The 22,161-nt window shown below is 35.5% G+C and overlaps 1 protein-coding gene across 5 annotated transcripts in view; it reads left to right on the top strand.

Moving 5' to 3' along the window:
- The window catches only part of RPGR (retinitis pigmentosa GTPase regulator), a 116,049-nt gene that overhangs the window by 4,247 nt on the left and 89,641 nt on the right, over nucleotides 1-22,161 (top strand). For 3 of the 5 annotated variants that reach the window (XM_056826251.1, XM_016433366.2, XM_056826252.1), the window contains exons 2-6: nucleotides 3,749-3,874; nucleotides 4,304-4,396; nucleotides 13,108-13,170; nucleotides 17,818-17,976; nucleotides 19,142-19,291. In XM_056826251.1, coding sequence (XP_056682229.1) covers nucleotides 3,749-3,874; nucleotides 4,304-4,396; nucleotides 13,108-13,170; nucleotides 17,818-17,976; nucleotides 19,142-19,291 — 591 coding nt within the window. Of the gene's footprint in view, nucleotides 1-1,121; nucleotides 1,171-1,823; nucleotides 1,843-3,748; nucleotides 3,875-4,303; nucleotides 4,397-13,107; nucleotides 13,171-17,817; nucleotides 17,977-19,141; nucleotides 19,292-22,161 lie in introns of those variants that run through there. The other 2 variants (XM_056826253.1, XM_056826254.1) reach the window with 2 other exon arrangements.

The raw sequence follows: 22,161 nt of genomic DNA on the forward strand, positions 1-22,161 counted from the left end.
ATTCCTGAGAGAGGTGGAAGAAATGGGAAAAGATAATATTTAAGATGAAAGCAAGTTTGTTGCCTATGGAACATTCCAAAGAGATCAGTAGAAGGCATTAGGTAGCTTTTGAGTGGGACATTGAAGAGGGTTGTTTTATGACACTAAATGTTAACAATCAGAAGGTCAGTGAAAAAAGTTCTCTGTGGTTCCATTTATCAAGGAGTCTTATATGATCTTAATGTATGCACAAGAGTCCTAGTTGAAGTAAGAGCCTTTACAATTTTTTTGTTCTACTTTCTTAGTTGTATGAAGAAAGATGAAGTATATTGCACAGAATCCTTTGTGAAAGCTTGACTATTTTCTCATATTTTCATCAATGATTCTTTCAGTATGCATGAATTATTCTCATAAATTTTTTATAAATAAGATGAAAGATTGGTGATCAGAAGCTAACACTGATGCTTTCTCATTTTTTTTTGGATATTAATATCGAAGGGCAGCTGTGGATAGAGTACTGAGCCTGGAGTCAGGAAGATTCATCTTTTGGAGTTCAAATATTACCTTGGATACTTACTAGCTGTATGACCCTGGGCAAGTCACTTAGCCCTGTTTGCCTCAGTTTCCTCATCCGTAAAAGGAGTGGAGGAAAAACGGCACATCCCTCTATGATCTTTGCTGAGAAAAGCCCAGATGGGGTCATGAAGAGTCAGGCACAACTGAAACATGACTGAACACATCATGAACAAAATTCATATTTTCCTCCATTTTCTTGTTATCTTTCCCTCTGGTCACTGTCTTGTAAAGGAGCCCCATTTGGTACTGTCAAGATAGTGTAACCACCAACACATATTTCTTCAGTGTATTCTTGGTTTAGTCCAGTTGTTTCTCCTCAACTTTACTATCTTAAGGGTTTTCTTCTTAGTATAGTGCATTCTGAACTAAATTGTTAAAGTCCAAAATTGTGCTTCCTCCATCACAGGGGCTGATGAAAATAGATCATTATAGGAATGTTGAAAAATTCATTCTTTTTTATTTTGTTTTCTCCTGCCAATATCATCCATGTATGCTTTTGGTTGATGTGGCTTATTTGATTTTTATATCAAGCTTTTTCTAGACCTCTTTTTCCTTCCACTCCTTAGGATGATGTCTGGTGCAGGGTCCAAATGAAAATAGGATTCCCTGTAGATGGTGAGTTCCTTGACATGCTCAATTCGTGAAGGATAATGTGCTATTTTCATGAAGCCTAGAATATCACACAGCTCCCAGTAAGTTGGATTAGAAACCAAAACTGACTGGCTTAACAATCCATGCAGAAAAAACTAAGTGGATGAATAATGCCAATTGTCTATTGTTCAGATTGTAACACATAGATGGATGGCCAGTCTTTTCAGTTAGTACTGATGTACATATATTTGCTATAAATATTACAGACAGATAGCAGATTGAGTCCAGATAGGAATACTAAGTAAAGAGTGGGAGGATTGGATTTGGGAAATTATGGAATGTTTTTTGTGTATTTCAAGCTTATCTTTGGTGCAAAGATGCATCTTTTCAACACATATATTCTCCTTTTAATACTATATGGATCTTAGAACATTACAATTTCTGAGGAATTAAATTTTGGGTGGCTGAAAGGGCAATGAAGAGATTCATAGTGGGTTCAAACAGGCATGTTTCCACTGTTGAGACTTTGGGTGTTTTTCATTTGTTTCAGTCATGTATGACTTTTTTTGACCACCATTTGGGATTTTCTTAGCAAAGATACTGGAGTGATTTGCCATTTCCTTCTCCATCTTATTTTACAGAGGAGAAAACTTGAGGTCACCAGGGTTAAGTGACTTGCCCAGAGTCACACAACTAGTAAGTGTCGAAGGTTAGATTTGAATTCACAAAATTGAGCCTTCCTGACTCCAGGCCCCACATTCCCTCTACTATGCTATCTAGTTGCCCAAGTATTGAGGCTATGGTCAGGAAACAAGAGAAACAGTTGTCACTGAAGGAATAAATATAGTCAGAAAAGAAAGAGGGCTGTTCATGTGGCAGGAGAAAAGCATGTAGCACTTCTTCTGTGAGAGTCCTCCACTTTTCATCCTACAGTGTAAAAACAAAAAGACCAAAAGCACAAAGGAAAGCTTCCAACCTTATTGGAAAAAATCCATAGAATACAGATAAAACTTGGATAGGCTGAAGAATGCTTAGATGCCTTGTGGTCTATCCCAATGGAAAGAATACTCATTGATTCATTAAAGTATTGAAAAACTGAAGTATTTTAGAGGAAGCAAATTATGTTTAGTATTGACATTTTCTTATAGTCCTTCTGTTCACATTATGCAGATTACTAATATTTAGTATTGTATTCGTATTATATAGCTGTAACATTGTTTAGGAAATTCAGGAATAGGAAAATGGGCTGCTGTTGCCTTTTTGTAAAAATTTGGTTTTTTTCCCCATCATTATATGATTCATGTTCTTTCCTTCCCCCTTTCCCTTCCTCTTCCCAGAACCAACAAGCAATTTCACTGGGTTATATATACATGTATTATCACTTAATACCTATTTCCATATTATTCATTTTTGTAATGGAGTAATCTTTTAAAAACCAAAACCCCACATCCTATACCCATATAAAAATGATAAATAAAATGTTTTCCTTTTATGTTTCTACTCCCACAGTTCTTTCTTTCAATGTGAATAGCATTCTTTTTCATAAGTCCCTCAGGATTGTCTTGGATCATTGCATTGCTATTAGTGGCAAAGTCAGTTACATATGATCATCCCACAATGTTACAGTTTCCATGTACAATGTTATCCTGGTTCTGCTCTTTGACCAAATCTCCAGGATTGGGGTTTTATTGGTATCATAGGAAAACTTCTTTGTTGTAAAATGTGAGACAAGTTTTTTTTAAAAATCAAGAACTAGCTAGTAATCATCTTTTTCTTTTAGGGTACTGTATATTTGTTGGGGGTTGAGGGAGAGAAATAAATATTATAAGACGTAGTCTTTGTTTTTGAGTTCTGAAGTCTATTTGGGAAAATTGGAACACAAATAACAAAATATTTTAAAAGTTTGAAACAGTAATAGAAAGTATGTCATAGGGGTAACACATGATTGCCAAATGAATGACACAAATTGTCACGGAAGCTAAGAGAGGAGGGATTTTATTTCAGACTAGAGAAATCTAGAGATGAGGTGAGATGTGAACATGGTGAGGTCTTGGTTATCAAGTGTGAAATGATAGCTCACCAGAGATCCTCTGTTACTAGGAAAACCAAACATAGGGATCCGTTAATGGGGATTAGTTACAAAGCAGAGGTTCTTAAACTTTTTGTGTGTGTGTAATGGAACCCTTTGACAGACCCTTTCTCAGAATATTTTTTTTTCCTTTTTAAATCCTTACCTTCCATCTTAGAATCAATTTTTTGGGTTGATTCCAAGGCAGAAGAGCCATAAGGGTTAGGCAATGGAGGTTAAGTACCTTCACATAGCAAGGAAGTTTCTGAGGCCAGATTTGAACCCAGGCCCTTTTATTTCTAGGCCTGACTCTCAATCCACTGAGCCACCTAGCTGCCTCCTTATTAATAGATTTGTTCAATAAAATTAAATTTAACTCTATCAAAAGAATGAAGATATAAAATTAAGCCAGAGTAGAAGCAGCTGGGTGAGAGAAAGCCTGTGTATAAGTGGATTATTGAAGTATTTTCTTTGTTTTCATTTTGATGGACAATGTAGTAGAAATTCTTATGCAGAAAATATTTCTATTTAAAGATTCAGGTGCTGTTTTCACGTTTGGAAAAAGCAAGTTTGCAGAAAATATTCCCAGCAAGTTCTGGTTAAAAAATGATATACCTGCATATCTATCATGTGGAGATGAACATACTGCTCTTATAACAGGTCAGTAAAACCCTGTATGGTGAAAATAAAATTTGGGAAATCTGTTTTATTGCATTTTTACACTTGTAACCTGCTTTTAGCAATTTGTTATCCAAAAACCTAGAAAGAGATGATTATTTGCTTTACCAAAGGGCTCACCAAAGAATATGCTTTAATTGTAAGTTCCCTTATTAAGTTTAAAGTATGAGTGATCTTACCTACAGTTTTTTAAGAGTAGATCTGTGGTTTTTATAAAAAAAATGTTACTGTGTAGTAGAAATTCTGTTTTGCCCAAAATAATTTAAACATAAGTAGGAGTACAAAACAATTCAATTAAGTGATGAGATATAGTGCTATTTTTCAGTTATGGCCTACTTAAAGGTACATAATCTTGTCTAACACTGTATGTTTAAGATGATAGATTTTTATTAATTTCCTCTTCTTTTTCAGGAAATAGTAAACTATACATGTTTGGCAGCAACAACTGGGGCCAGTTAGGATTAGGATCAAAGACAACAGTCAACAAGCCAACTTGTGTAAAAGGTTTGTTTGCTTTTTTATTCTCTGCCCATTTAACAAGTAACTTATTAATAATGACTTTAGAAATCCTGTTAGAGTCACTAAATTAGACCTTTATTTTTATTTTTTGAAGTCCCGTAAAATGCTTATAAAATTCGTTTTTAGTTTTGTCTTTAATTGTGCATTATAATAAAAGTTTTCAGGTTAATTTGAAACAAAGTTGTTTTCAGAAGGGGAGACCCTATGATTTCATCATTGTGGAAAACACCTGGTTGAGCACCTAATGGCATAGGAGAGTTGCTTGGAGCACTGAGAAGTTAAATGACATGATTACTATTATATGTCTGTTTCCAAGATCAGAATTGAACTAGTGGTTTTATGACTATCCCCTATGCCCATGTTGGCAAACCTATGGCATGTGTGCTGGAGGGTGCTGCTCCCTTCCCCCTCTCCATGGACCTGAGGACATTTCTCATATGACCTATTCCTCTGCTTAGCAGCCTAATGGGAGCATTTCCTCCCTGAGGATTTTTGTCACATGATCTGTCCCTCTTCCCAGCAGCCCAATGGGAGTGCTTCTTCCCTCCTCTGTCTGGGGTAAGGCAGGGGCTCAAATGCAGTGTGAGGGTTGCAGTTTGGGCACTTGGTCTCTAAGAGGTTCACTATCACTGTGTACCAATGCTATATTGCTACTTGTGATTTTAATGTTAATTTACTTATAATGTATGTGACATTCAAACAGTTATTATATTCTGATGCCTTAAATCAAGTTGACCTCAGTGAGCCAGCTAGTGTTAGACCTGGAATCAGAAATACCTGAATTCAGGTCCTGCCTCAGACATTTACTATCAGTGTGATTCTGGATAAGTCACTCCTTACCTCAGTACTAGTCATTACTCGGGTACTAATAAAAGAGTAGTTGTGAGGATTAAATGAGCTATTTGTAAAGTACTTAGTAATATGGTTGACTGTAATAGGTGCCATACAAATGCTATCATTATCTATTATCATCATCCTAATGATCACAAATGAATACAAGCTTTTTCCTTTTAGGTTTATGTGCTTTTAAAAATTATATATTTAAAATAATTTATAGAATTCCTTTTATCTGTTGCCTTACTGTATATCTTGAGCTCTGTCTTGTTTGCTAAGATTTGACATGAGAATTTGATGTAATTTCTAGTCATACATAGTCTACTTCACTGTATTGTATATTATAAATTGAACTCACATGCTAAGACCTTTTCGATATCAGTCAGTCAACAAGCATATAATAAGTGCTTTCTTTGTCCCAGGCATTGTAATATATGTTCTTATATGTTAAACTAAGAGACAGCTTAAAATACTAATGATGGTTTGCTTCTCAGATATTAGGGCTAAAAACAAGATTTTTTTTTCCACTGGTAGAAATTCTAATTCTAAGTTATAATCTTAATGTGAATTATTTTCATGTTAGTCAAGATTGAATTTTATATAATAGTCAAAAAAGTATGTCCCGATCACTTCCGGGTAATCATGGCTGCAATCTAGACTCCACACGCTTCCTCTCCCCGGCACCGAACGAAATAGACTACATCAAAGGAGCATAAAATCACCTTTGGAGGAACAGAAGGACTCCCCAGTACCCCACAGAGGCAAAGGTACGTGGGGCTTGAACATTTCCACACTAAAATAAGAAGGAAAAGCTTGCACAGAAAAGTGAACTGAGCCGCCCTTCCCCCACCCCACCTCCCCCACTAAACCAGAGTGAGCTACCTGAGCGCTCACCGGGACAGCGAGTGAGTGGGGAGCGTCTCTGTCTGGGGGGGCACTCCAGGGTCCTTGGGATCTGGGGACTGCCAGGAAAAAACGTCTCAGGGCGCTTTCACTGGAGAATCCAGCGGAGCTGTACTTGGGGCGGGCTGCGCTGAACACCGCGCGCTGATTATCTGGGCGGAGCTGAATACCTGGGCTCGGAGGCTGGGAAGAACTAGTCTGAAGTAACCTAAATTCACAGAAAAACCGCTCATATAACCCAGACCCCAGACCAAAAAGGAAAGGGGAATAAAACCACCAAAGGGATGGCTCACATGGCCCAAAATCAAGCCTCCAGGAAGAAAGGGAAAAAAGTGACTATTGAAAACTTTTATGGTGGAAGTACCCAAGGAAAAGAGGAGAATGAGGAGGAAATCCAAAAAAATTCAGAACACGCCTCCCAAAATGGAAACTATCAACAAGCTCTGGAAGATCTCAAACTGGAACTTATCCAAAAGATGGAAACCTGGAAAGAAAAATGGGAGAAAGAGATCAGCTGTCTGACAGATAAGAATGCTCAATTGGAAAAAGAACTCGAAGCATCCAATAGAAGGGCAGACAAGGCTGAAAAGCAAAACCAGTCCCTAATGACCAGAATTAAGCACCTCGAAGAAAGTGAGATGATAAAACAGCAAGAATCAATAAAGCAAACCCAAATAATTAATGAATTGGAAGAAAACATAAAATATCTCACTGAGAAGGTCACAGACCTGGAGAACAGAGGAAGACGAGAAAATCTCCGTATTATCGGTCTCCCAGAAAAACCAGAGGTAAACAACAAATTGGATATTATTCTACAGGAGATTATAAAAGAAAATTGCCCCCACGTTCTGGAGCAAGGGGGCAAAATAGAAATAGAAAGGATTCATAGAACACCTTCTATACTAAATCCCCAAAAGACAACGCCTAGGAATGTAATTGCCAAATTCAAGAACTTCCAAGTAAAGGAGAAAATCCTACAAGAAGCCAAGAAGAAGAGCTTCAGATATAAGGGGGCTCCCGTAAGGATCACACACGACTTAGCGGCTAATACACTAAGAGACCGCAAAGCATGGAACACGATATTTAGAAAGGCAAGAGAGCTGGGTCTCCAACCAAGAATCAACTACCCAGCAAAACTGACTATATACTTCCAGGGGAAAGTATGGGCATTCAACAAAATAGAAGATTTCCAAGCATTTGCTAAGAAAAGACCAGAGCTCTGTGGAAAGTTCGATATCCAAGCACAGAAAGCAAGAGAAACATGAAAAGGTAAATATGAAAGAAAGGGAAAAGGAGATAAATCTTATCTTTTTCTTTAAGTCAAACTCTCTTCTATAAGGACTACATTTACATCAAATTATATATATTAATATGTGGGGAAAATGTTTTGTGTAACTCTCATAAATTGTATCATCATAAGAGTAGTTAGAAGAAACATGCATAGGGAAAGATTGGGGCATTAAGAAGATTTGGGGAAAGTTGGGGCAAAGAAAGGAAAAGGGAGGGGGGAACCGCGATAATACTAAGATTAACTTCAAGAAATAGGGGGGGAATCAATAGAATAATCTTTCCCATATAAAGATACACATGGGAAGGGGAGGGGAAGAACTCTCATATGAGAAGGAGAGGAAGAGAGCGTGAAGTGGAATTACTTAAACCTTACTCTCAGTGAAATCAAATCTGAGAGGGAAGAACATCTAGATCCAGTGGGATCCTGAATTCTATCTTATCCATTAGGGCAAGAAAGAAAGGAAAATCAAGGAGGGGGAGGGGGGAGGGAGTACAAAAAGGGAGGGAAGGAGAGGGGGGGAGGGGAAGGGAGCATAAAAAGGGAGGGGATAGAAAGGGAAGCATCTCAAGGGAGGGGACTAGGGGGACTGACACTTTCTCACTGGTTCAAAAGAAGAAAGCTAAAGAAGAAAGGTCAGAACTAGGGAAAGATATCAAAATGCCAGCGAATCCACAAATAACAATCATAACTTTGAACGTGAATGGGATGAACTCACCCATAAAACGCAGACAAATAGCAGATTGGATTAGAACCCAAAACCCTACCATTTGTTGTCTTCAAGAAACACATATGAGACGGGTTGACACTCACAAGGTTAGAATTAAAGGTTGGAGTAAGACTTTTTGGGCCTCAACCGATAGAAAGAAGGCAGGAGTTGCAATCATGATATCTGACAAAGCCAAAGTACAAATAGACCTGATCAAAAGGGATAGGGAAGGTAAATATATTCTGCTAAAAGGAAGTATAGACAATGAGGAAATATCACTAATCAACATGTATGCACCAAATGGTATAGCATCCAAATTTTTAATAGAGAAACTAGGAGAATTGAAGGAGGAAATAGACAGTAAAACCATATTAGTGGGAGACTTGAACCAACCACTATCAAATTTAGATAAATCAAACCAAAAAATAAATAAGAAAGAGGTAAAAGAGGTGAATGAAATCTTAGAAAAATTAGAATTAATAGACATATGGAGAAAAATAAATAGGGACAAAAAAGAATACACCTTCTTTTCAGCACCACATGGCACATTCACAAAAATAGATCATACACTAGGTCATAGAAACATGGCACGCAAATGCAGAAAAGCAGAAATATTAACTGCAGCCTTTTCAGATCACAAGGCAATTAAAATATTGATCGGCAAGGGTACATGGAGACCCAAATCAAAAATTAATTGGAAATTAAATAACATGATACTCCAAAATCGGATAGTTAGAGAAGAAATCATAGAAACAATTAACAATTTCGTTGAAGAAAATGACAACGGTGAAACATCCTTTCAAACCTTATGGGATGCAGCCAAGGCAGTACTTAGAGGAAAATTCATATCCCTGAGTGCATATGTTAACAAATTAGGGAGGACAGAGACCAAGGAATTGGAAATGCAAATCAAAAAACTTGAGAATGAACAAATTAAAACCCCCCAGAAGAAAACCATACTAGAGATCTTAAAAATTAAGGGAGAAATTAATAAAATAGAAAGTGACAGAACTATTGAGCTAATAAACAAGACTAGAAGCTGGTACTTTGAAAAAACAGACAAAATAGACAAAGTACTGGTTAATTTAATTAAAAAAAGGAAAGAAGAAAGGCAAATTAATAGCATCAAGGATGAAAAGGGGGATCTCACCTCCAATGAAGAGGAAATTAAGGGAATCATTAAAAACTACTTTGCCCAACTATATGGCAATAAATATACCAACCTAGGTGATATGGATGAATATTTACAAAAATATAAATTGCCTAGACTAACAGAAGAAGAAATAGTTTTCTTAAATAATCCCATATCAGAAAAAGAAATCCAACAGGCCATCACAGAACTTCCTAAGAAAAAATCCCCAGGGCCTGATGGATTCACCAGCGAATTCTATCAAACATTCAGAGAACAGTTAATCCCAATACTATACAAACTATTTGACATAATAAGCAAAGAGGGAGTCCTACCAAACTCCTTTTATGACACAAGCATGGTACTGATTCCAAAACCAGGCAGGCCAAAAACAGAGAAAGAAAACTATAGACCAATCTCCCTAATGAATATAGATGCAAAAATCTTAAATAGGATACTAGCAAAAAGACTCCAGCAAGTGATTAGAAGGGTCATCCACCATGATCAAGTAGGATTTATACCAGGGATGCAGGGCTGGTTCAACATTAGGAAAACTATCCACATAATTGACCACATCAACAAGCAAACCAACAAGAACCACATGATTATCTCAATAGATGCAGAAAAAGCATTTGATAAAATACAACACCCATTCCTACTAAAAACACTAGAAAGCATTGGAATAGAAGGGTCATTCCTAAAAATAATAAACAGTATATATCTAAAACCATCAGCTAATATCATCTGCAATGGGGACAAACTAAATCCATTCCCATTAAGATCAGGAGTGAAACAAGGATGCCCATTATCACCTCTATTATTTGACATTGTATTAGAAACACTAGCAGTAGCAATTAGAGAAGAAAAAGAAATTGAAGGCATCAAAATAGGCAAGGAGGAGACCAAATTATCGCTCTTTGCAGATGACATGATGGTCTACTTAAAGAATCCTAGAGACTCAACCAAAAAGCTAATTGAAATAATCAACAACTTTAGCAAAGTTGCAGGATACAAAATAAACCCACATAAGTCATCAGCATTTCTATATAATTCCAACACAGCTCAGCAGCAAGAACTAGAAAGAGAAATCCCATTCAAAATTACCCAAGACAAAATAAAATACTTAGGAATCTATCTCCCGAGACAAATACAGGATCTATATGAACACAACTACAAAACACTTTCCACACAACTAAAACTAGACTTGAACAATTGGAAGAACATTAACTGCTCATGGGTAGGACGAGCCAATATAATAAAAATGACCATCCTACCCAAACTCATCTATCTATTTAGTGCCATACCCATGGAACTTCCAAAATTTTTTTTTACTGATTTAGAAAAAAACATAACAAAGTTCATTTGGAAGAACAAAAGATCAAGGATATCCAGGGAATTAATGAAAAAAAAATACAAAGGAAGGGGGTCTTGCAGTCCCAGATCTCAGACTATATTACAAAGCAGCGGTCATCAAAACAATTTGGTACTGGCTAAGAGACAGAAAGGAGGATCAGTGGAATAGACTGGGGGCAAGCAACCTCAGCAAGACAGTATATGACAAACCCAAAGATCCCAGCTTTTGGGACAAAAATCCACTATTTCATAAAAACTGCTGGGAAAATTGGAGGACAGTGTGGGAAAGATTAGGCTTAGATCAACACCTCACACCCTACACCAAGATAAATTCAAAATGGATGAATGACTTGAACATAAAGAAGGAAACTATAAGAAAATTAGGCGAACACAGAATAGTATACATGTCAGACCTTTGGGAAGGGAAATACTTCAAAACCAAGCAAGAATTAGAAAGAGTTACAAAATGCAAAATAAATAATCTGGATTACATCAAATTAAAAAGTTTTTGTACAAACAAAACCAATGTAACCAAAATCAGAAGGGTAGCAACAAATTGGGAAACAATCTTCATAAAAACCTCTGACAAAGGTTTAATTACTAAAATTTATAAAGAACTAAATCAATTGTACAAAAAATCAAGCCATTCTCCAATTGACAAATGGGCAAGGGACATGAACAGGCAATTCTCAGCCAAAGAAATCAAAACTATTAATAAGCACATGAAAAAGTGCTCTACATCTCTTATAATCAGAGAGATGCAAATCAAAACAACCCTGAGGTATCATCTCACACCTAGCAGATTGGCTAACATGACAGCTATGCAAAGTAATGAATGCTGGAGGGGATGTGGCAAAGTAGGGACACTAATTCATTGCTGGTGGAGTTGTGAATTGATCCAACCATTCTGGAGGGCAATTTGGAACTATGTCCAAAGGGCGATAAAAGACTGTCTGCCCTTTGATCCAGCCATAGCACTGCTGGGCTTGTACCCCAAAGAGATAATGGACAAAAAGACTTGTACAAAAATATTCATAGCTGCGCTCTTTGTGGTGGCCAAAAATTGGAAAATGAGGGGATGCCCTTCAGTTGGGGAATGGCTGAACAAATTGTGGTATATGTTGGTGATGGAATACTATTGTGCTAAAAGGAATAATAAAGTGGAGGAATTCCATGTGAACTGGAACAACCTCCAGGAAGTGATGCAGAGCGAAAGGAGCAGAACCAGGAAAACATTATACACAGAGACTGATACATTGTGGTACAATTGAAGGTGATGGACTTCTCCATTAGTATCAATGCAATTACCCTGAACAATCTGCAGGGATCTAAAAAAAATACTACCCACAAGCAGAGGATAAACTGTGGGAGTAAAAACACAGCTGAAAAGCAACTGCTTGACTACAGGGTTGGAGGAGATAAGACTGAGGAGAGACTCTAAATGAACACTATAATGCAAACGCCAACAACAGGGAAATGGGTTCGAGTGAAGAACACATATGATAACCAGTGGAATCATGCGTCGGCTATGGGAGAGGGAAAGGCGGGGGGGGGGGGGAAGGGCAGGGGAGGAAAAGAAAACAATCTTTGTTTCCAGTGAATAATGTATGAAAACGACCAAATAAAATAATATTTAAAAAAAAAAAAGTAAGTCCCTGGGTATACATAGTCAATAATAAATAATATCTTTGTTTTCAAATCTTTTATCATGTTACAGGAAAGAAAATAGGTCATTATGAAGTTAACCTAAGTAGTCATAAATTAAAAAAGGATTACAAGAATCTAATGACTAGATAAATGGAAACTAGTAAGGAAGAATTGTGGATAGTGGATGAGAAATATTTAAGGGGAAAAAAAAACAAGCTTCCTTGAAGGATAAGGACTTCAAATGGAGATAGAAAGGAGAGTGAACTCACACTCACACACACATACACACACACACACACACAGTATGAGGTATTTCCTTTTATAAGGCTAGCCTTGGAACATCTCTTAGAGCTAGAAGAAAGAAATGTGAAGGACTATAGGCTACATTAACTTGAATTGAACAAAGGCTATGTATGTATAAACACACACACACACACACACACACACACACACTCCTTCATTAGAGAACTGCTGTGTATAAAGCAAGTGCTAGAGAAACAAAAAGAAAAAGCTCAATAGCCTTTTCTTTCAAGGAGCTTATGCTTTCATTTGAGGAGACAACACCTAAAAGAAAGGTAAGCTACAGGGCAAATAGAAAGGCCAGGAAGATACCAAATACACCAAAAGGGTTGATGGTAAAGCTTAAAGGTCCTAAACTCATTAGGAATTTTAAGACAGTTGTTAGAAGTTTGTATTCATGTAGAAGGTGTTTGAGGTCATTGAGAGACTAATTAATATATTGATATGATTAAAGGGAAATTATTTTTCTAGAAGTTAAGATGAATTTTCATTTGCCAGATATAACCTGATTTTTTTCATCTTTAATTTGCTAGCTTTAAAACCGGAAAAAGTAAAAATTGCTGCATGTGGAAGGAATCATACCTTGGTATACACAGGTACAGTAGTATATATTATTTATTATTTCTTAGCAGAATCTGAGGGCTGAAGTCTGGTCTTGGGCATTTTTTGTGACTTGTCAAGTTAGTGGATTTTGCACACTCCCATAAATAAGCAGATGGAATTTGACTGAACACTTATTCACCATTGACTGTGGGCAAATCACTGCTTAAAAGTTTTTAAGTGAAAATATTTGGCAGACTTGCATTGTCCATTGGAAAAATTGGCAAAATGAAATGTTTAGCAGCAGAATTTAAATAATTTCTTAAGATTCTTATTTACAAAATTGCTATTTGAAGAAATCCATTTAACTTCTTTTGTGTTGACACCTTGCGGCATACAGTAGGACTTTTTTTTTTTTTGCATCTTGGGGCACAGGAAGAAGGCCGGGGACCCAGGCGGGCATCCTGGCAGCAGAAGTTGAAGTGGAAATAGCATTGCCATGATAGGAGAGTACAGACTAGCCTGGCAAAAAAGGAAGTAGATGAGGAGTTAGGGAAATAGAGGTGTGATACAGGAATGATGGGAAATTTCATCTATTTATCCATCTGCTTGAGTTCTCTGCCAAAAACAGAACTGCTTAATATTTTTTTGACTTGATATAATGATCATTCCACAAAATGTAGAAGAACCAGCCAGGGCAATTCTATTCTAAATCTGATTTTCACCAATGAGGAGGAGCTTGTTACTGGAGCATAAATGTAGAGAACCATAGGAAGAAGTAACCACTCCATTTTAGAATTTGTTAGAGAGTGAGAGGAAATTTGGGAGTAATCTTCACATTCATTATAGATTTTGGAAAAGAAACTTTAAAAGAGTTCAGAGATAGAACATATAGGAGCCAGTCCTGTGTGGACTTTTAAGAGGAAGTTAGCTGAGGAAGGGTAGGAAGTCATTTAAAATCTTGTCTTTTTTTTTTACCTTTCCAGTTGTCTTGCTTATTTCCTTCCATAAACACTATGGTATAGCCATATTGATGCACTTGCTATTCTGCACCAAAACATTCCATCTTCTATCTTTGTGCTTTGCTCAGGCTGTTCCCAATATTTGGAAGTCCCTCCTCACCGCTGCTTAACTCAAATGCCATCTTCTGCATGAAACCTTTCTTGAGGGAGAGGGGTTATTTTGCTTTACCTTTTCTCTCTTGGGCACCCAGCATAGTGCCTGACCTGTAGGAGGTATTTTAACAAATATTACATGATGGATTAGTTTCCAGATATCTGTTTTATAAATATAAGGTTGGGATGGGTATGGTTAAGCAGCAATTCATATGTAAAGATTGGGAGCTTTTAGTGGATTTTAAGAGCAATAGAAATTCATATTGTGATATCACAACTAGGAAATCCTGTATCAGGGAGCATTAAGAGAGGCATAGACCAAAGGTGAGAATGGTGAGAGTTTTGCTGTATTCTGCTCTAGTGAAATCACTTCTAGAGTATTGTGTCCTATATCTTAAGAAGGGCATTGATAAAATGATAAATAGCCATATGAGACCAGTTAGGATGGTAAAGAGTCTCAGGTTCATGCATTATAAAAATCCATTGGCAGAAGTGGGATTATTGAATTTATATAAGACATAAAGGGTACCCATGTATAGCATTCCAGTATTTGAAAACCTGTCATGTGTAAGAGGAATTAGATTTTATTTAGTCCCAAAGGATGGTAGTAGGAGTATTAGATAGATGTTGCAAAGCAGTGAATTTAGCTTGATGTCAGGAAAAACTTCCCCCCAAATTAAAGCTAACTAAAAGTAGAACGGGCTGTGTCAGGGGCAGTAGTGGTTTCTTCCTAACTAGAGGTTATCCCTTTCACAAAGACATCTTGATATAGACTGAATTCTTATTTTGGGAATGAGTTGGTCTCTTGAGTTTTCTTCCAAAGTTTTCTTCCAAAGACTTGGAGAGTCTGAAACTCAGTTACTCGATGACCAGTTAGTTGCTTAGCATCTCAACCTCCTACTACTTAGTTTCCCTTTTGACAAGTTAGCTACGGGTCAGCAGTGGGTATGTTAACATGTCAAATGGGATTCAAGACAATCCCAGAGACTCACAATAAAAAACACCATCTGCTCTCCAAGAAAAAACTGATGGAATTTGAGTGCAGACTGAAATGTACTATATTTCACTTTCTTTCTACTAATACATTTTTGTTTGTTTGAGATCTCTTCCACAAAATAACTAATAAGGGAAAATGTATGTGATTACACAACTAAAATCTATATTAGATTTTTTACCATCTCGAGGATGGAGGAGGGGAAGGAGGGAGCGATGAAGTTTCGAAAGGTGGGAAGGAATGATAGAATTTGAAAACCAAAACTTAAAATAAGTAGAAAAATGTCTGTTTTTACATTGTAAATGGAGAAAAATAAAATATTATTAAAAATAAATAAATAAAAATGACAAGTTATTACTTTGTGTCAAAGTGTTATAATGAAACCTGAGATTTTGAACCTTTTTTTCATTAATATATAATTTAATAGCTAATGAAATCTTGTGGGCAGGAATTTAATTTTGTCTTTATTTCCCCAGTACAGTGGCTTGTATTTTAGGTGCTTTATGAATATTTGGATTTTTCTACTTAATGTTTCTGAATATTTGTCAAGGTACAAATATTCTGATTGTTCTTAGTATTGTGTAGAATTTTTTTCTTCATTAATTTTTGTTTATCTTTGGCACAAATTTGTATTACTAAGTGCTGCTGGATATATAGAATAAAATTAAGCTCCATTAAATTAGATAACTGCATTAGAATGTAATATTTAAAATAGTTAAAGCCATAAACTGTGAGAATTAAAATAGTTGAGGGTCATAAATTGTAGTAGTTAAAAGAGTTAAGGGTATAAGCTGTAGTGAGTTAAAATGGTGGAAGATATAAATTATGATAGATATAAGAGAGGGTGAGTAAATTGTGACTGCAGGAAATATGTTTCACTACAGTGTTTTGTTTAAAATCAAATATAAGGTGGTCACCAGGGAATATATTCCCAAATTATGAATATGCCCAAGTCAACTGGGTTTTATAGAGAATTTAATTAATAATACAATGAGTAATCAAAGAAAGAGAGAGAGAGAGAAAAGGTATAAGTATGAAGGGCCTTAAGCCAACATGGCCTAGACCTGAGTCTTAAGAGAGAGAGAGAGAGATCAGTCAGTGATCACTCACCACAAGATTTGTCTTAAGCAAAGATGTCTGGGGAACAGAGTCTCCCCAGAGGGAGTTCCAGCCAGAGTCAGCCTCCCAAGGGACTTCTTCTCAAGGGAGCTTCAAAGGGCCTCCTCCAAAAGGATCTATCTCCAAGGAACCAAGGATCTATCTCCAAGAAATTCCAAGGGTCTCCAAGCCTCTCTTGCTCCAGAGATTCCTTTTCTTGTATAGGGGGTTTTTTCCTATGTCACCTCCCCTAAGTTCTTCTATCTACCAATCACTGTAGATGTTTTCTAAAAGACAGCCCATCTGAATTCCAGCTAAGTCAACTAATCCCCTCAGTAAGTCTGAACCAGAGAAAACTCTGCTGTGTAGACTAAGTAAGTCTGAACCAGAGAAAACACAGCTGAGTCGACTAATCCCATCAAGAGAAAACCTGCCCGACCTTTATAGGTACCTAGCATCCCATTGTATCAATTCTAAAAACAGGCCTGGCTCAAAGAACTCCTTGCCCCACCATAAGCATGGATCCAAGTACTTTCTTTGTTTAGCAAGGAGTTTTCTCCCCTAAAGCAGTCTTAAGTACGGGTGGAGTAGAGGTCCTCCCATAGCAAGGAGTTTTCTCCCCTAAAGCAGTTTTAAGTTCGGGTGGCGTAGAGGTCCTCCCATTTCTGATCCTGGTGAGTTCTCACATCAAAATGGGGAATGTTTCCAGTAGGGAATTTGTTCCAATGGAGGATTCCCCAATGGAGAAATTTTTAACATTCACAAGTCTGAGAAATTTCAAGATTTACAAGAATTTATTTGATAGTTGAGACATGTCTGGGACAATATTTATCTATTAAAAAAAGATTTCTAAGCAAATTAATAATGAAAATGCGTAATAAAGGTATTATAGCATATTTTCCCAAAATTGTTTGTAGTATTTACAAAACAAATTGCAACAGAGAATAAAGGATTTTTATCTATTAGTCATATAATAGTTGGTTTCCAATTGACCATACCCAAACATACAAATATCAAATTTTCATGTGTCAAAATAATAGAATCATAACTCTTTAAAATACTGAAATAACTAAATGACATCAGATTTTTATTTTTGTGACTAGTTACTCAAAATTATGTTCATGCAATTTATTGCATCTTTATTTTAGTTTTTATCTTAGTTAAAATAGATATGGAAGCACAGAATAATAAAACTATTTAAAATAGTCTACAATTTGGATAGTATTCTTCAGCCTTTGTATTCCAAGTGAATGGAGTTTGGTTTTACTAAGAAATATATGCTATTCTGGTTAATTACACATTCTGACTGCTAGTTAACATAAGAATTTAAAAAATTAATCTCAGATAAATATACTCAGTTTAATTTTTTTATTTCTGTTACTGAATGAATTTGTTCAATGAATATTAGTTTTTAACCTGATTAATTGAAGAAATTGTAGTTATAAGCCATAGTAAGGATGAACATAAAGTGCTTATAAATTCTTTTCTCTTTTCAGAAGAAGGAAAGGTCTATGCAGCTGGAGGTAATAGTGAAGGGCAGTTGGGACTTGGTGACACTGAAGAGAGAACTACTTTTCAGCTAGTCAGCTTTTTTACAGCGCAGCACAAGATAAAACAGCTCTCCGCTGGATCCAACACTTCAGCTGCACTAACTGGTAAGGCTTGTGAACTACTGAATATAGAGATCCTCATTGCCTCATCAAATCTTCCCAGCATCTCTTAAAACAAAAAAGTAACTCTGGTGGAATTGTTTTTTCTTTCCTCAAAAAAATTTTGCATTTTAATTATAGCTAGAGTTAGATCTAAGATTTTTTTTGCCCTTTTTGAAATCATAAGATTTCTCTTTCATTCAGGACTCTCAAATACTTATTAAACTGAGGACAGCATTTCTATTTCCTCTTATTTCATAGAATATGTATTTCTCTCCATAATGTATATTCTATATATTCACTTATATTTTCCAAATAGTTGAAAATAGATTGCAGTCATAAAATTTGTTAGACTGACTTCTTTGGAATTAGAAAAAGATATCATGCATTTAAATGTTGCTATTTAATTGTCTTTTATTTGAAAAAGTTTTAAACTGTTTTAACATTTTCTGAAATATGGAAACTTCTTTTAAAGTTTTAAGTTTAATCTTTTCTTCCAGGAAATCACATTTTAATCACAAAGCTTATCCACATGTAATTGAATAGTCTTCTTTGAAACATATTTATTTGTTCAAAGTATCATATTTATCAATATTTTTGTTTTTGTTATATATTTAGAATATGTATAGCACTGAGCACAAATGTAGTCAGATATGTAGTAATTTCTTTTTTCCTTTCTTTAGGATGCATTCATTTTGAGGGTCAAGACTAACATATAGTGCACTCAAAGAACAGGATAACATCATCCCTTTTAATAGGGAACTCCTTAGTTGCAGGTTTAATTTTCTGAAGAGGAAAAAAAAAATCTATTTAAAGCAATTTAGATAAGGAAACAGTAGCTTTATAAGGACATGAGGATCCATTTATGTTGTTAACTGGATTGAAAAATATGAATATGACTGATACAGTAAAATTCTCTGTCTTTAATCATTATATAAGCATTTATTTATGGAAATTGAACTCCTAGAGGTTATTTTAAATATTTAAACTTAAATATTATTAATATTTTAAATACTAAGTTTAAATGTGTGTCTAGGTATCATTTTTTCTTAGAATTATTGATTATTCAAAGCATGCAAATACATTGTTAAAAATCTTGTGGGAATGCTTATTAACTTAATATATAAGCACGCTGTTTTAAACCTTTTTTCCCTTTGTCTTTTCATTTTAGAGGATGGGGTCCTTTTTATGTGGGGTGACAATTCTGAAGGGCAAATTGGTCTAGCAGAGGAAGCCAATGTGTGTGTCCCTTCTGAAGTGACCATTGGAAAACCTATCTCCTGGATATCTTGTGGATATTATCATTCAGCCTTTGTAACTAGTAAGATAGTTATTTTCCATTTTGCTGATGTAACCAAAGTATAATTTGTGATGTTTTGCAGTAATAATGTAATATAGCAGGTAATAATGCTTGTAATGAAATATTTTTAAAAGCTTTACTTTGTTACATTTACTTTGTAAATGAATGGGTCACATATTAGGCAAATTAATACGTTGGTACAGTGGAAACCTCTTAACAGCGTTTCTTTAACTTTGTGGACTATTTTGAGCAAAACTAACTTACTTCTTCCACTTGTCATTCATGTGTTTTTCCTTCCTCTCCCCAGAAGAAATAATTTTAAAAACTCAAGGAACATTAATTTTTTTTTTCTATCTAACTTCTGTTATAAAAGGAAAGGATTAGATAGGAAAAAGAAAAAAAAAGTAACAAACATGATTTCCTTTGGGGTTGATGAAGGGATTTTCTTAGGAATCACAACTTCCTCTGTTCACATTAGCATATATCTGAAATCATAGTTTTAATGCATATGGATATAGTGAATTTTTTTTCTGCTGAACTAGTTAATCGTCCTCATTTTTCTTTTATTATCATTGTCTTGGATTTTGCTTTTTTACTCTTGGGAATGTTTGGCCTCAAAATCCTTTGTGTTCTATTAGGCCATTTAGTATTTATTCCTTAGTTCAATTTACCTATTTCGCTTTATGTATATTATGGGTACTCTTGTCTGTATATTATACTTGTCCACATGGAAGAAGAAAGAAAGGTGACATTTAAAAGCAGCTGCTCTAGAGATGCAGCCCTTTAGAGTAGTGAGTATAGAGTAGCTCTATAAAATTGAGCAGTTGCCAGTGTTATCTCTTATTCATCCCTTCAATTTTAGGCTTTTAAGCAGTATACATATCAAAAGATCAGAAAGTCTACTTTCTTCTTTGATCATTTTCAAAATTAGTAGTAGAAAAAATCCATAAAAAATAAAGTAAATGAGTAGGCATTGATACTGAACCTATAGATCTCATTGATATAGGCCTTGCACACACTGATGAGGAAAATTTCTCAACCAATATAGACAGGTACCTATTCTGTAAATTATTGTCTTAGGGAGTTACCTAGAACACTGAGAATTTAAATGACTTGCCCAAAGTCACTTAGTCATTATGTATTAGAGGCAGGACTTGAACTCGGGCTTGCCTGGTTTCAAAGCTAGCTTTCCCTCCACCGCATAAAATATTTTTAATAGTATTTAATAATATTTAATTATTTTTGGATAAAAAGGAATATATTCATGTATACATATTCACATGTAAATATGTTCAGGAAATAATTGCTTTAACTTACACTCTGAAAACTAATTTGCTCTTTTTCTGTGGGTGTTGTTGGGAGTCAAGAGTACTCATTGACAATGTCTACTGGGCTAGAACCTAGAACTTAGGGCTACCCTAATACATGATCTATGCAATTTTCTGAACCATATGCATAAGGAATTTCATTTGGTATTCAGTTTCATTCAGAAATTTCTGAATGAAATGGGATTCTTAAGTATAACAGTCCTGTGTTTGCACATATAAAAAACAGCAAGAGAGTGGCATGATGCTAAATAAAAGGGAGAGGCAGCATGATGAAATAGAAAGTGCCCTGAATTTGGAGTCAGAGGATTTAAGTTCAGATTCTGCCTCTGTCACCTATAGGGTATGTGTGACCTTGGGTAAGTCACTTCATCTCTCTGGGCCTTTGTGGCTTTGACTGCAAAATAAGATAGTTGATCTTGATGAGCTCTGAATTCCAGTGACATTCTTCTTGTTGGGAAGATTTATACTTAATACTTACAGCATCCCCTTCAGACTTCAGGGCTCAGCAACTTGGGCTATAGCCTACACATGGAAAATGGTAAGAACCTTGAAAATACTTAGAATCCTACTTTTTTCAGGTTTTCTGCTACTGTTTTAATATATTGCTATTTAATCATTTAAAATAACTATTTCTTTTAAATAACTATTATGAAATAGCACCTACAAGTTTTTTTTTAAATCCATGTAAGAAATTATGTCAGAAGATGATCTCAAAACAGTACAGATTTAAGCTGAATCAAAATATTCACAAATGTACATCAGGGTGGTACTAATATATATGTTGTTACAGCAAAAGAGAAACATTTAAAAAGTCATTAGTAGCTAGGACCTGTATTATATCCAGTTAAGTGTTATAAACTCAACTTTCAACTTTGTAACAGACTTCTAAATAATAAATGACATTGATCTTTGGTAGAAACAGTTTAAACTTTCAACTGTTTCCATTTTTGTGCTTAGTCAAATAGGAAAAACAATGCCCCACAAAATGGAAGAATGTTACACATGATTACATAATATAAAATCTATGTGAAATTGCTTATTATTTGAGGGAGGAAGGGGGTACAAGGAATTAGAGAGGAAGGGGTGGGAAGAAGGAAGAGAATTTGGAACAAAATTTTTAAGAAAATGAATGGTAAAAAATTGCTTTTGCATCTGATGGGGAAGACCAAAATTTTATGTGTATACACACATGCACACACATACATACAAAAAATGCAATAAAAATGTGTTCTGTCTAGCATATACAACACATCTGATAAAGGTCATCAAATTCTTGCTTGAAGACCTCCACCATAAGTGACCACCACTTTCTGAGGCAGCCTATTACACTTAGGAATAGTTTTCCTTGTTAAGAAGGTTTTCCTTACATGAAAGCTACATTTGTCTCTGTACCTATTGCTTCTAGTTCTGCCTCTGGGGTCAAGTGAACAATTCTGTACCTTCTTTAACATAACAACCCTTTTAGACCCTTGAAGATGGCTGCCATTCTTTTTCCACTCCTCTTCCCCCACCATCCTTTAGGTCTTTCTTTCTTAAGGTTCTAATTCATCATTTAGCCTTATC

Source organism: Monodelphis domestica, chromosome 4 (assembly GCF_027887165.1).
Source record: "Monodelphis domestica isolate mMonDom1 chromosome 4, mMonDom1.pri, whole genome shotgun sequence".
NCBI classification, from domain to species: Eukaryota; Metazoa; Chordata; class Mammalia; order Didelphimorphia; family Didelphidae; genus Monodelphis; species Monodelphis domestica.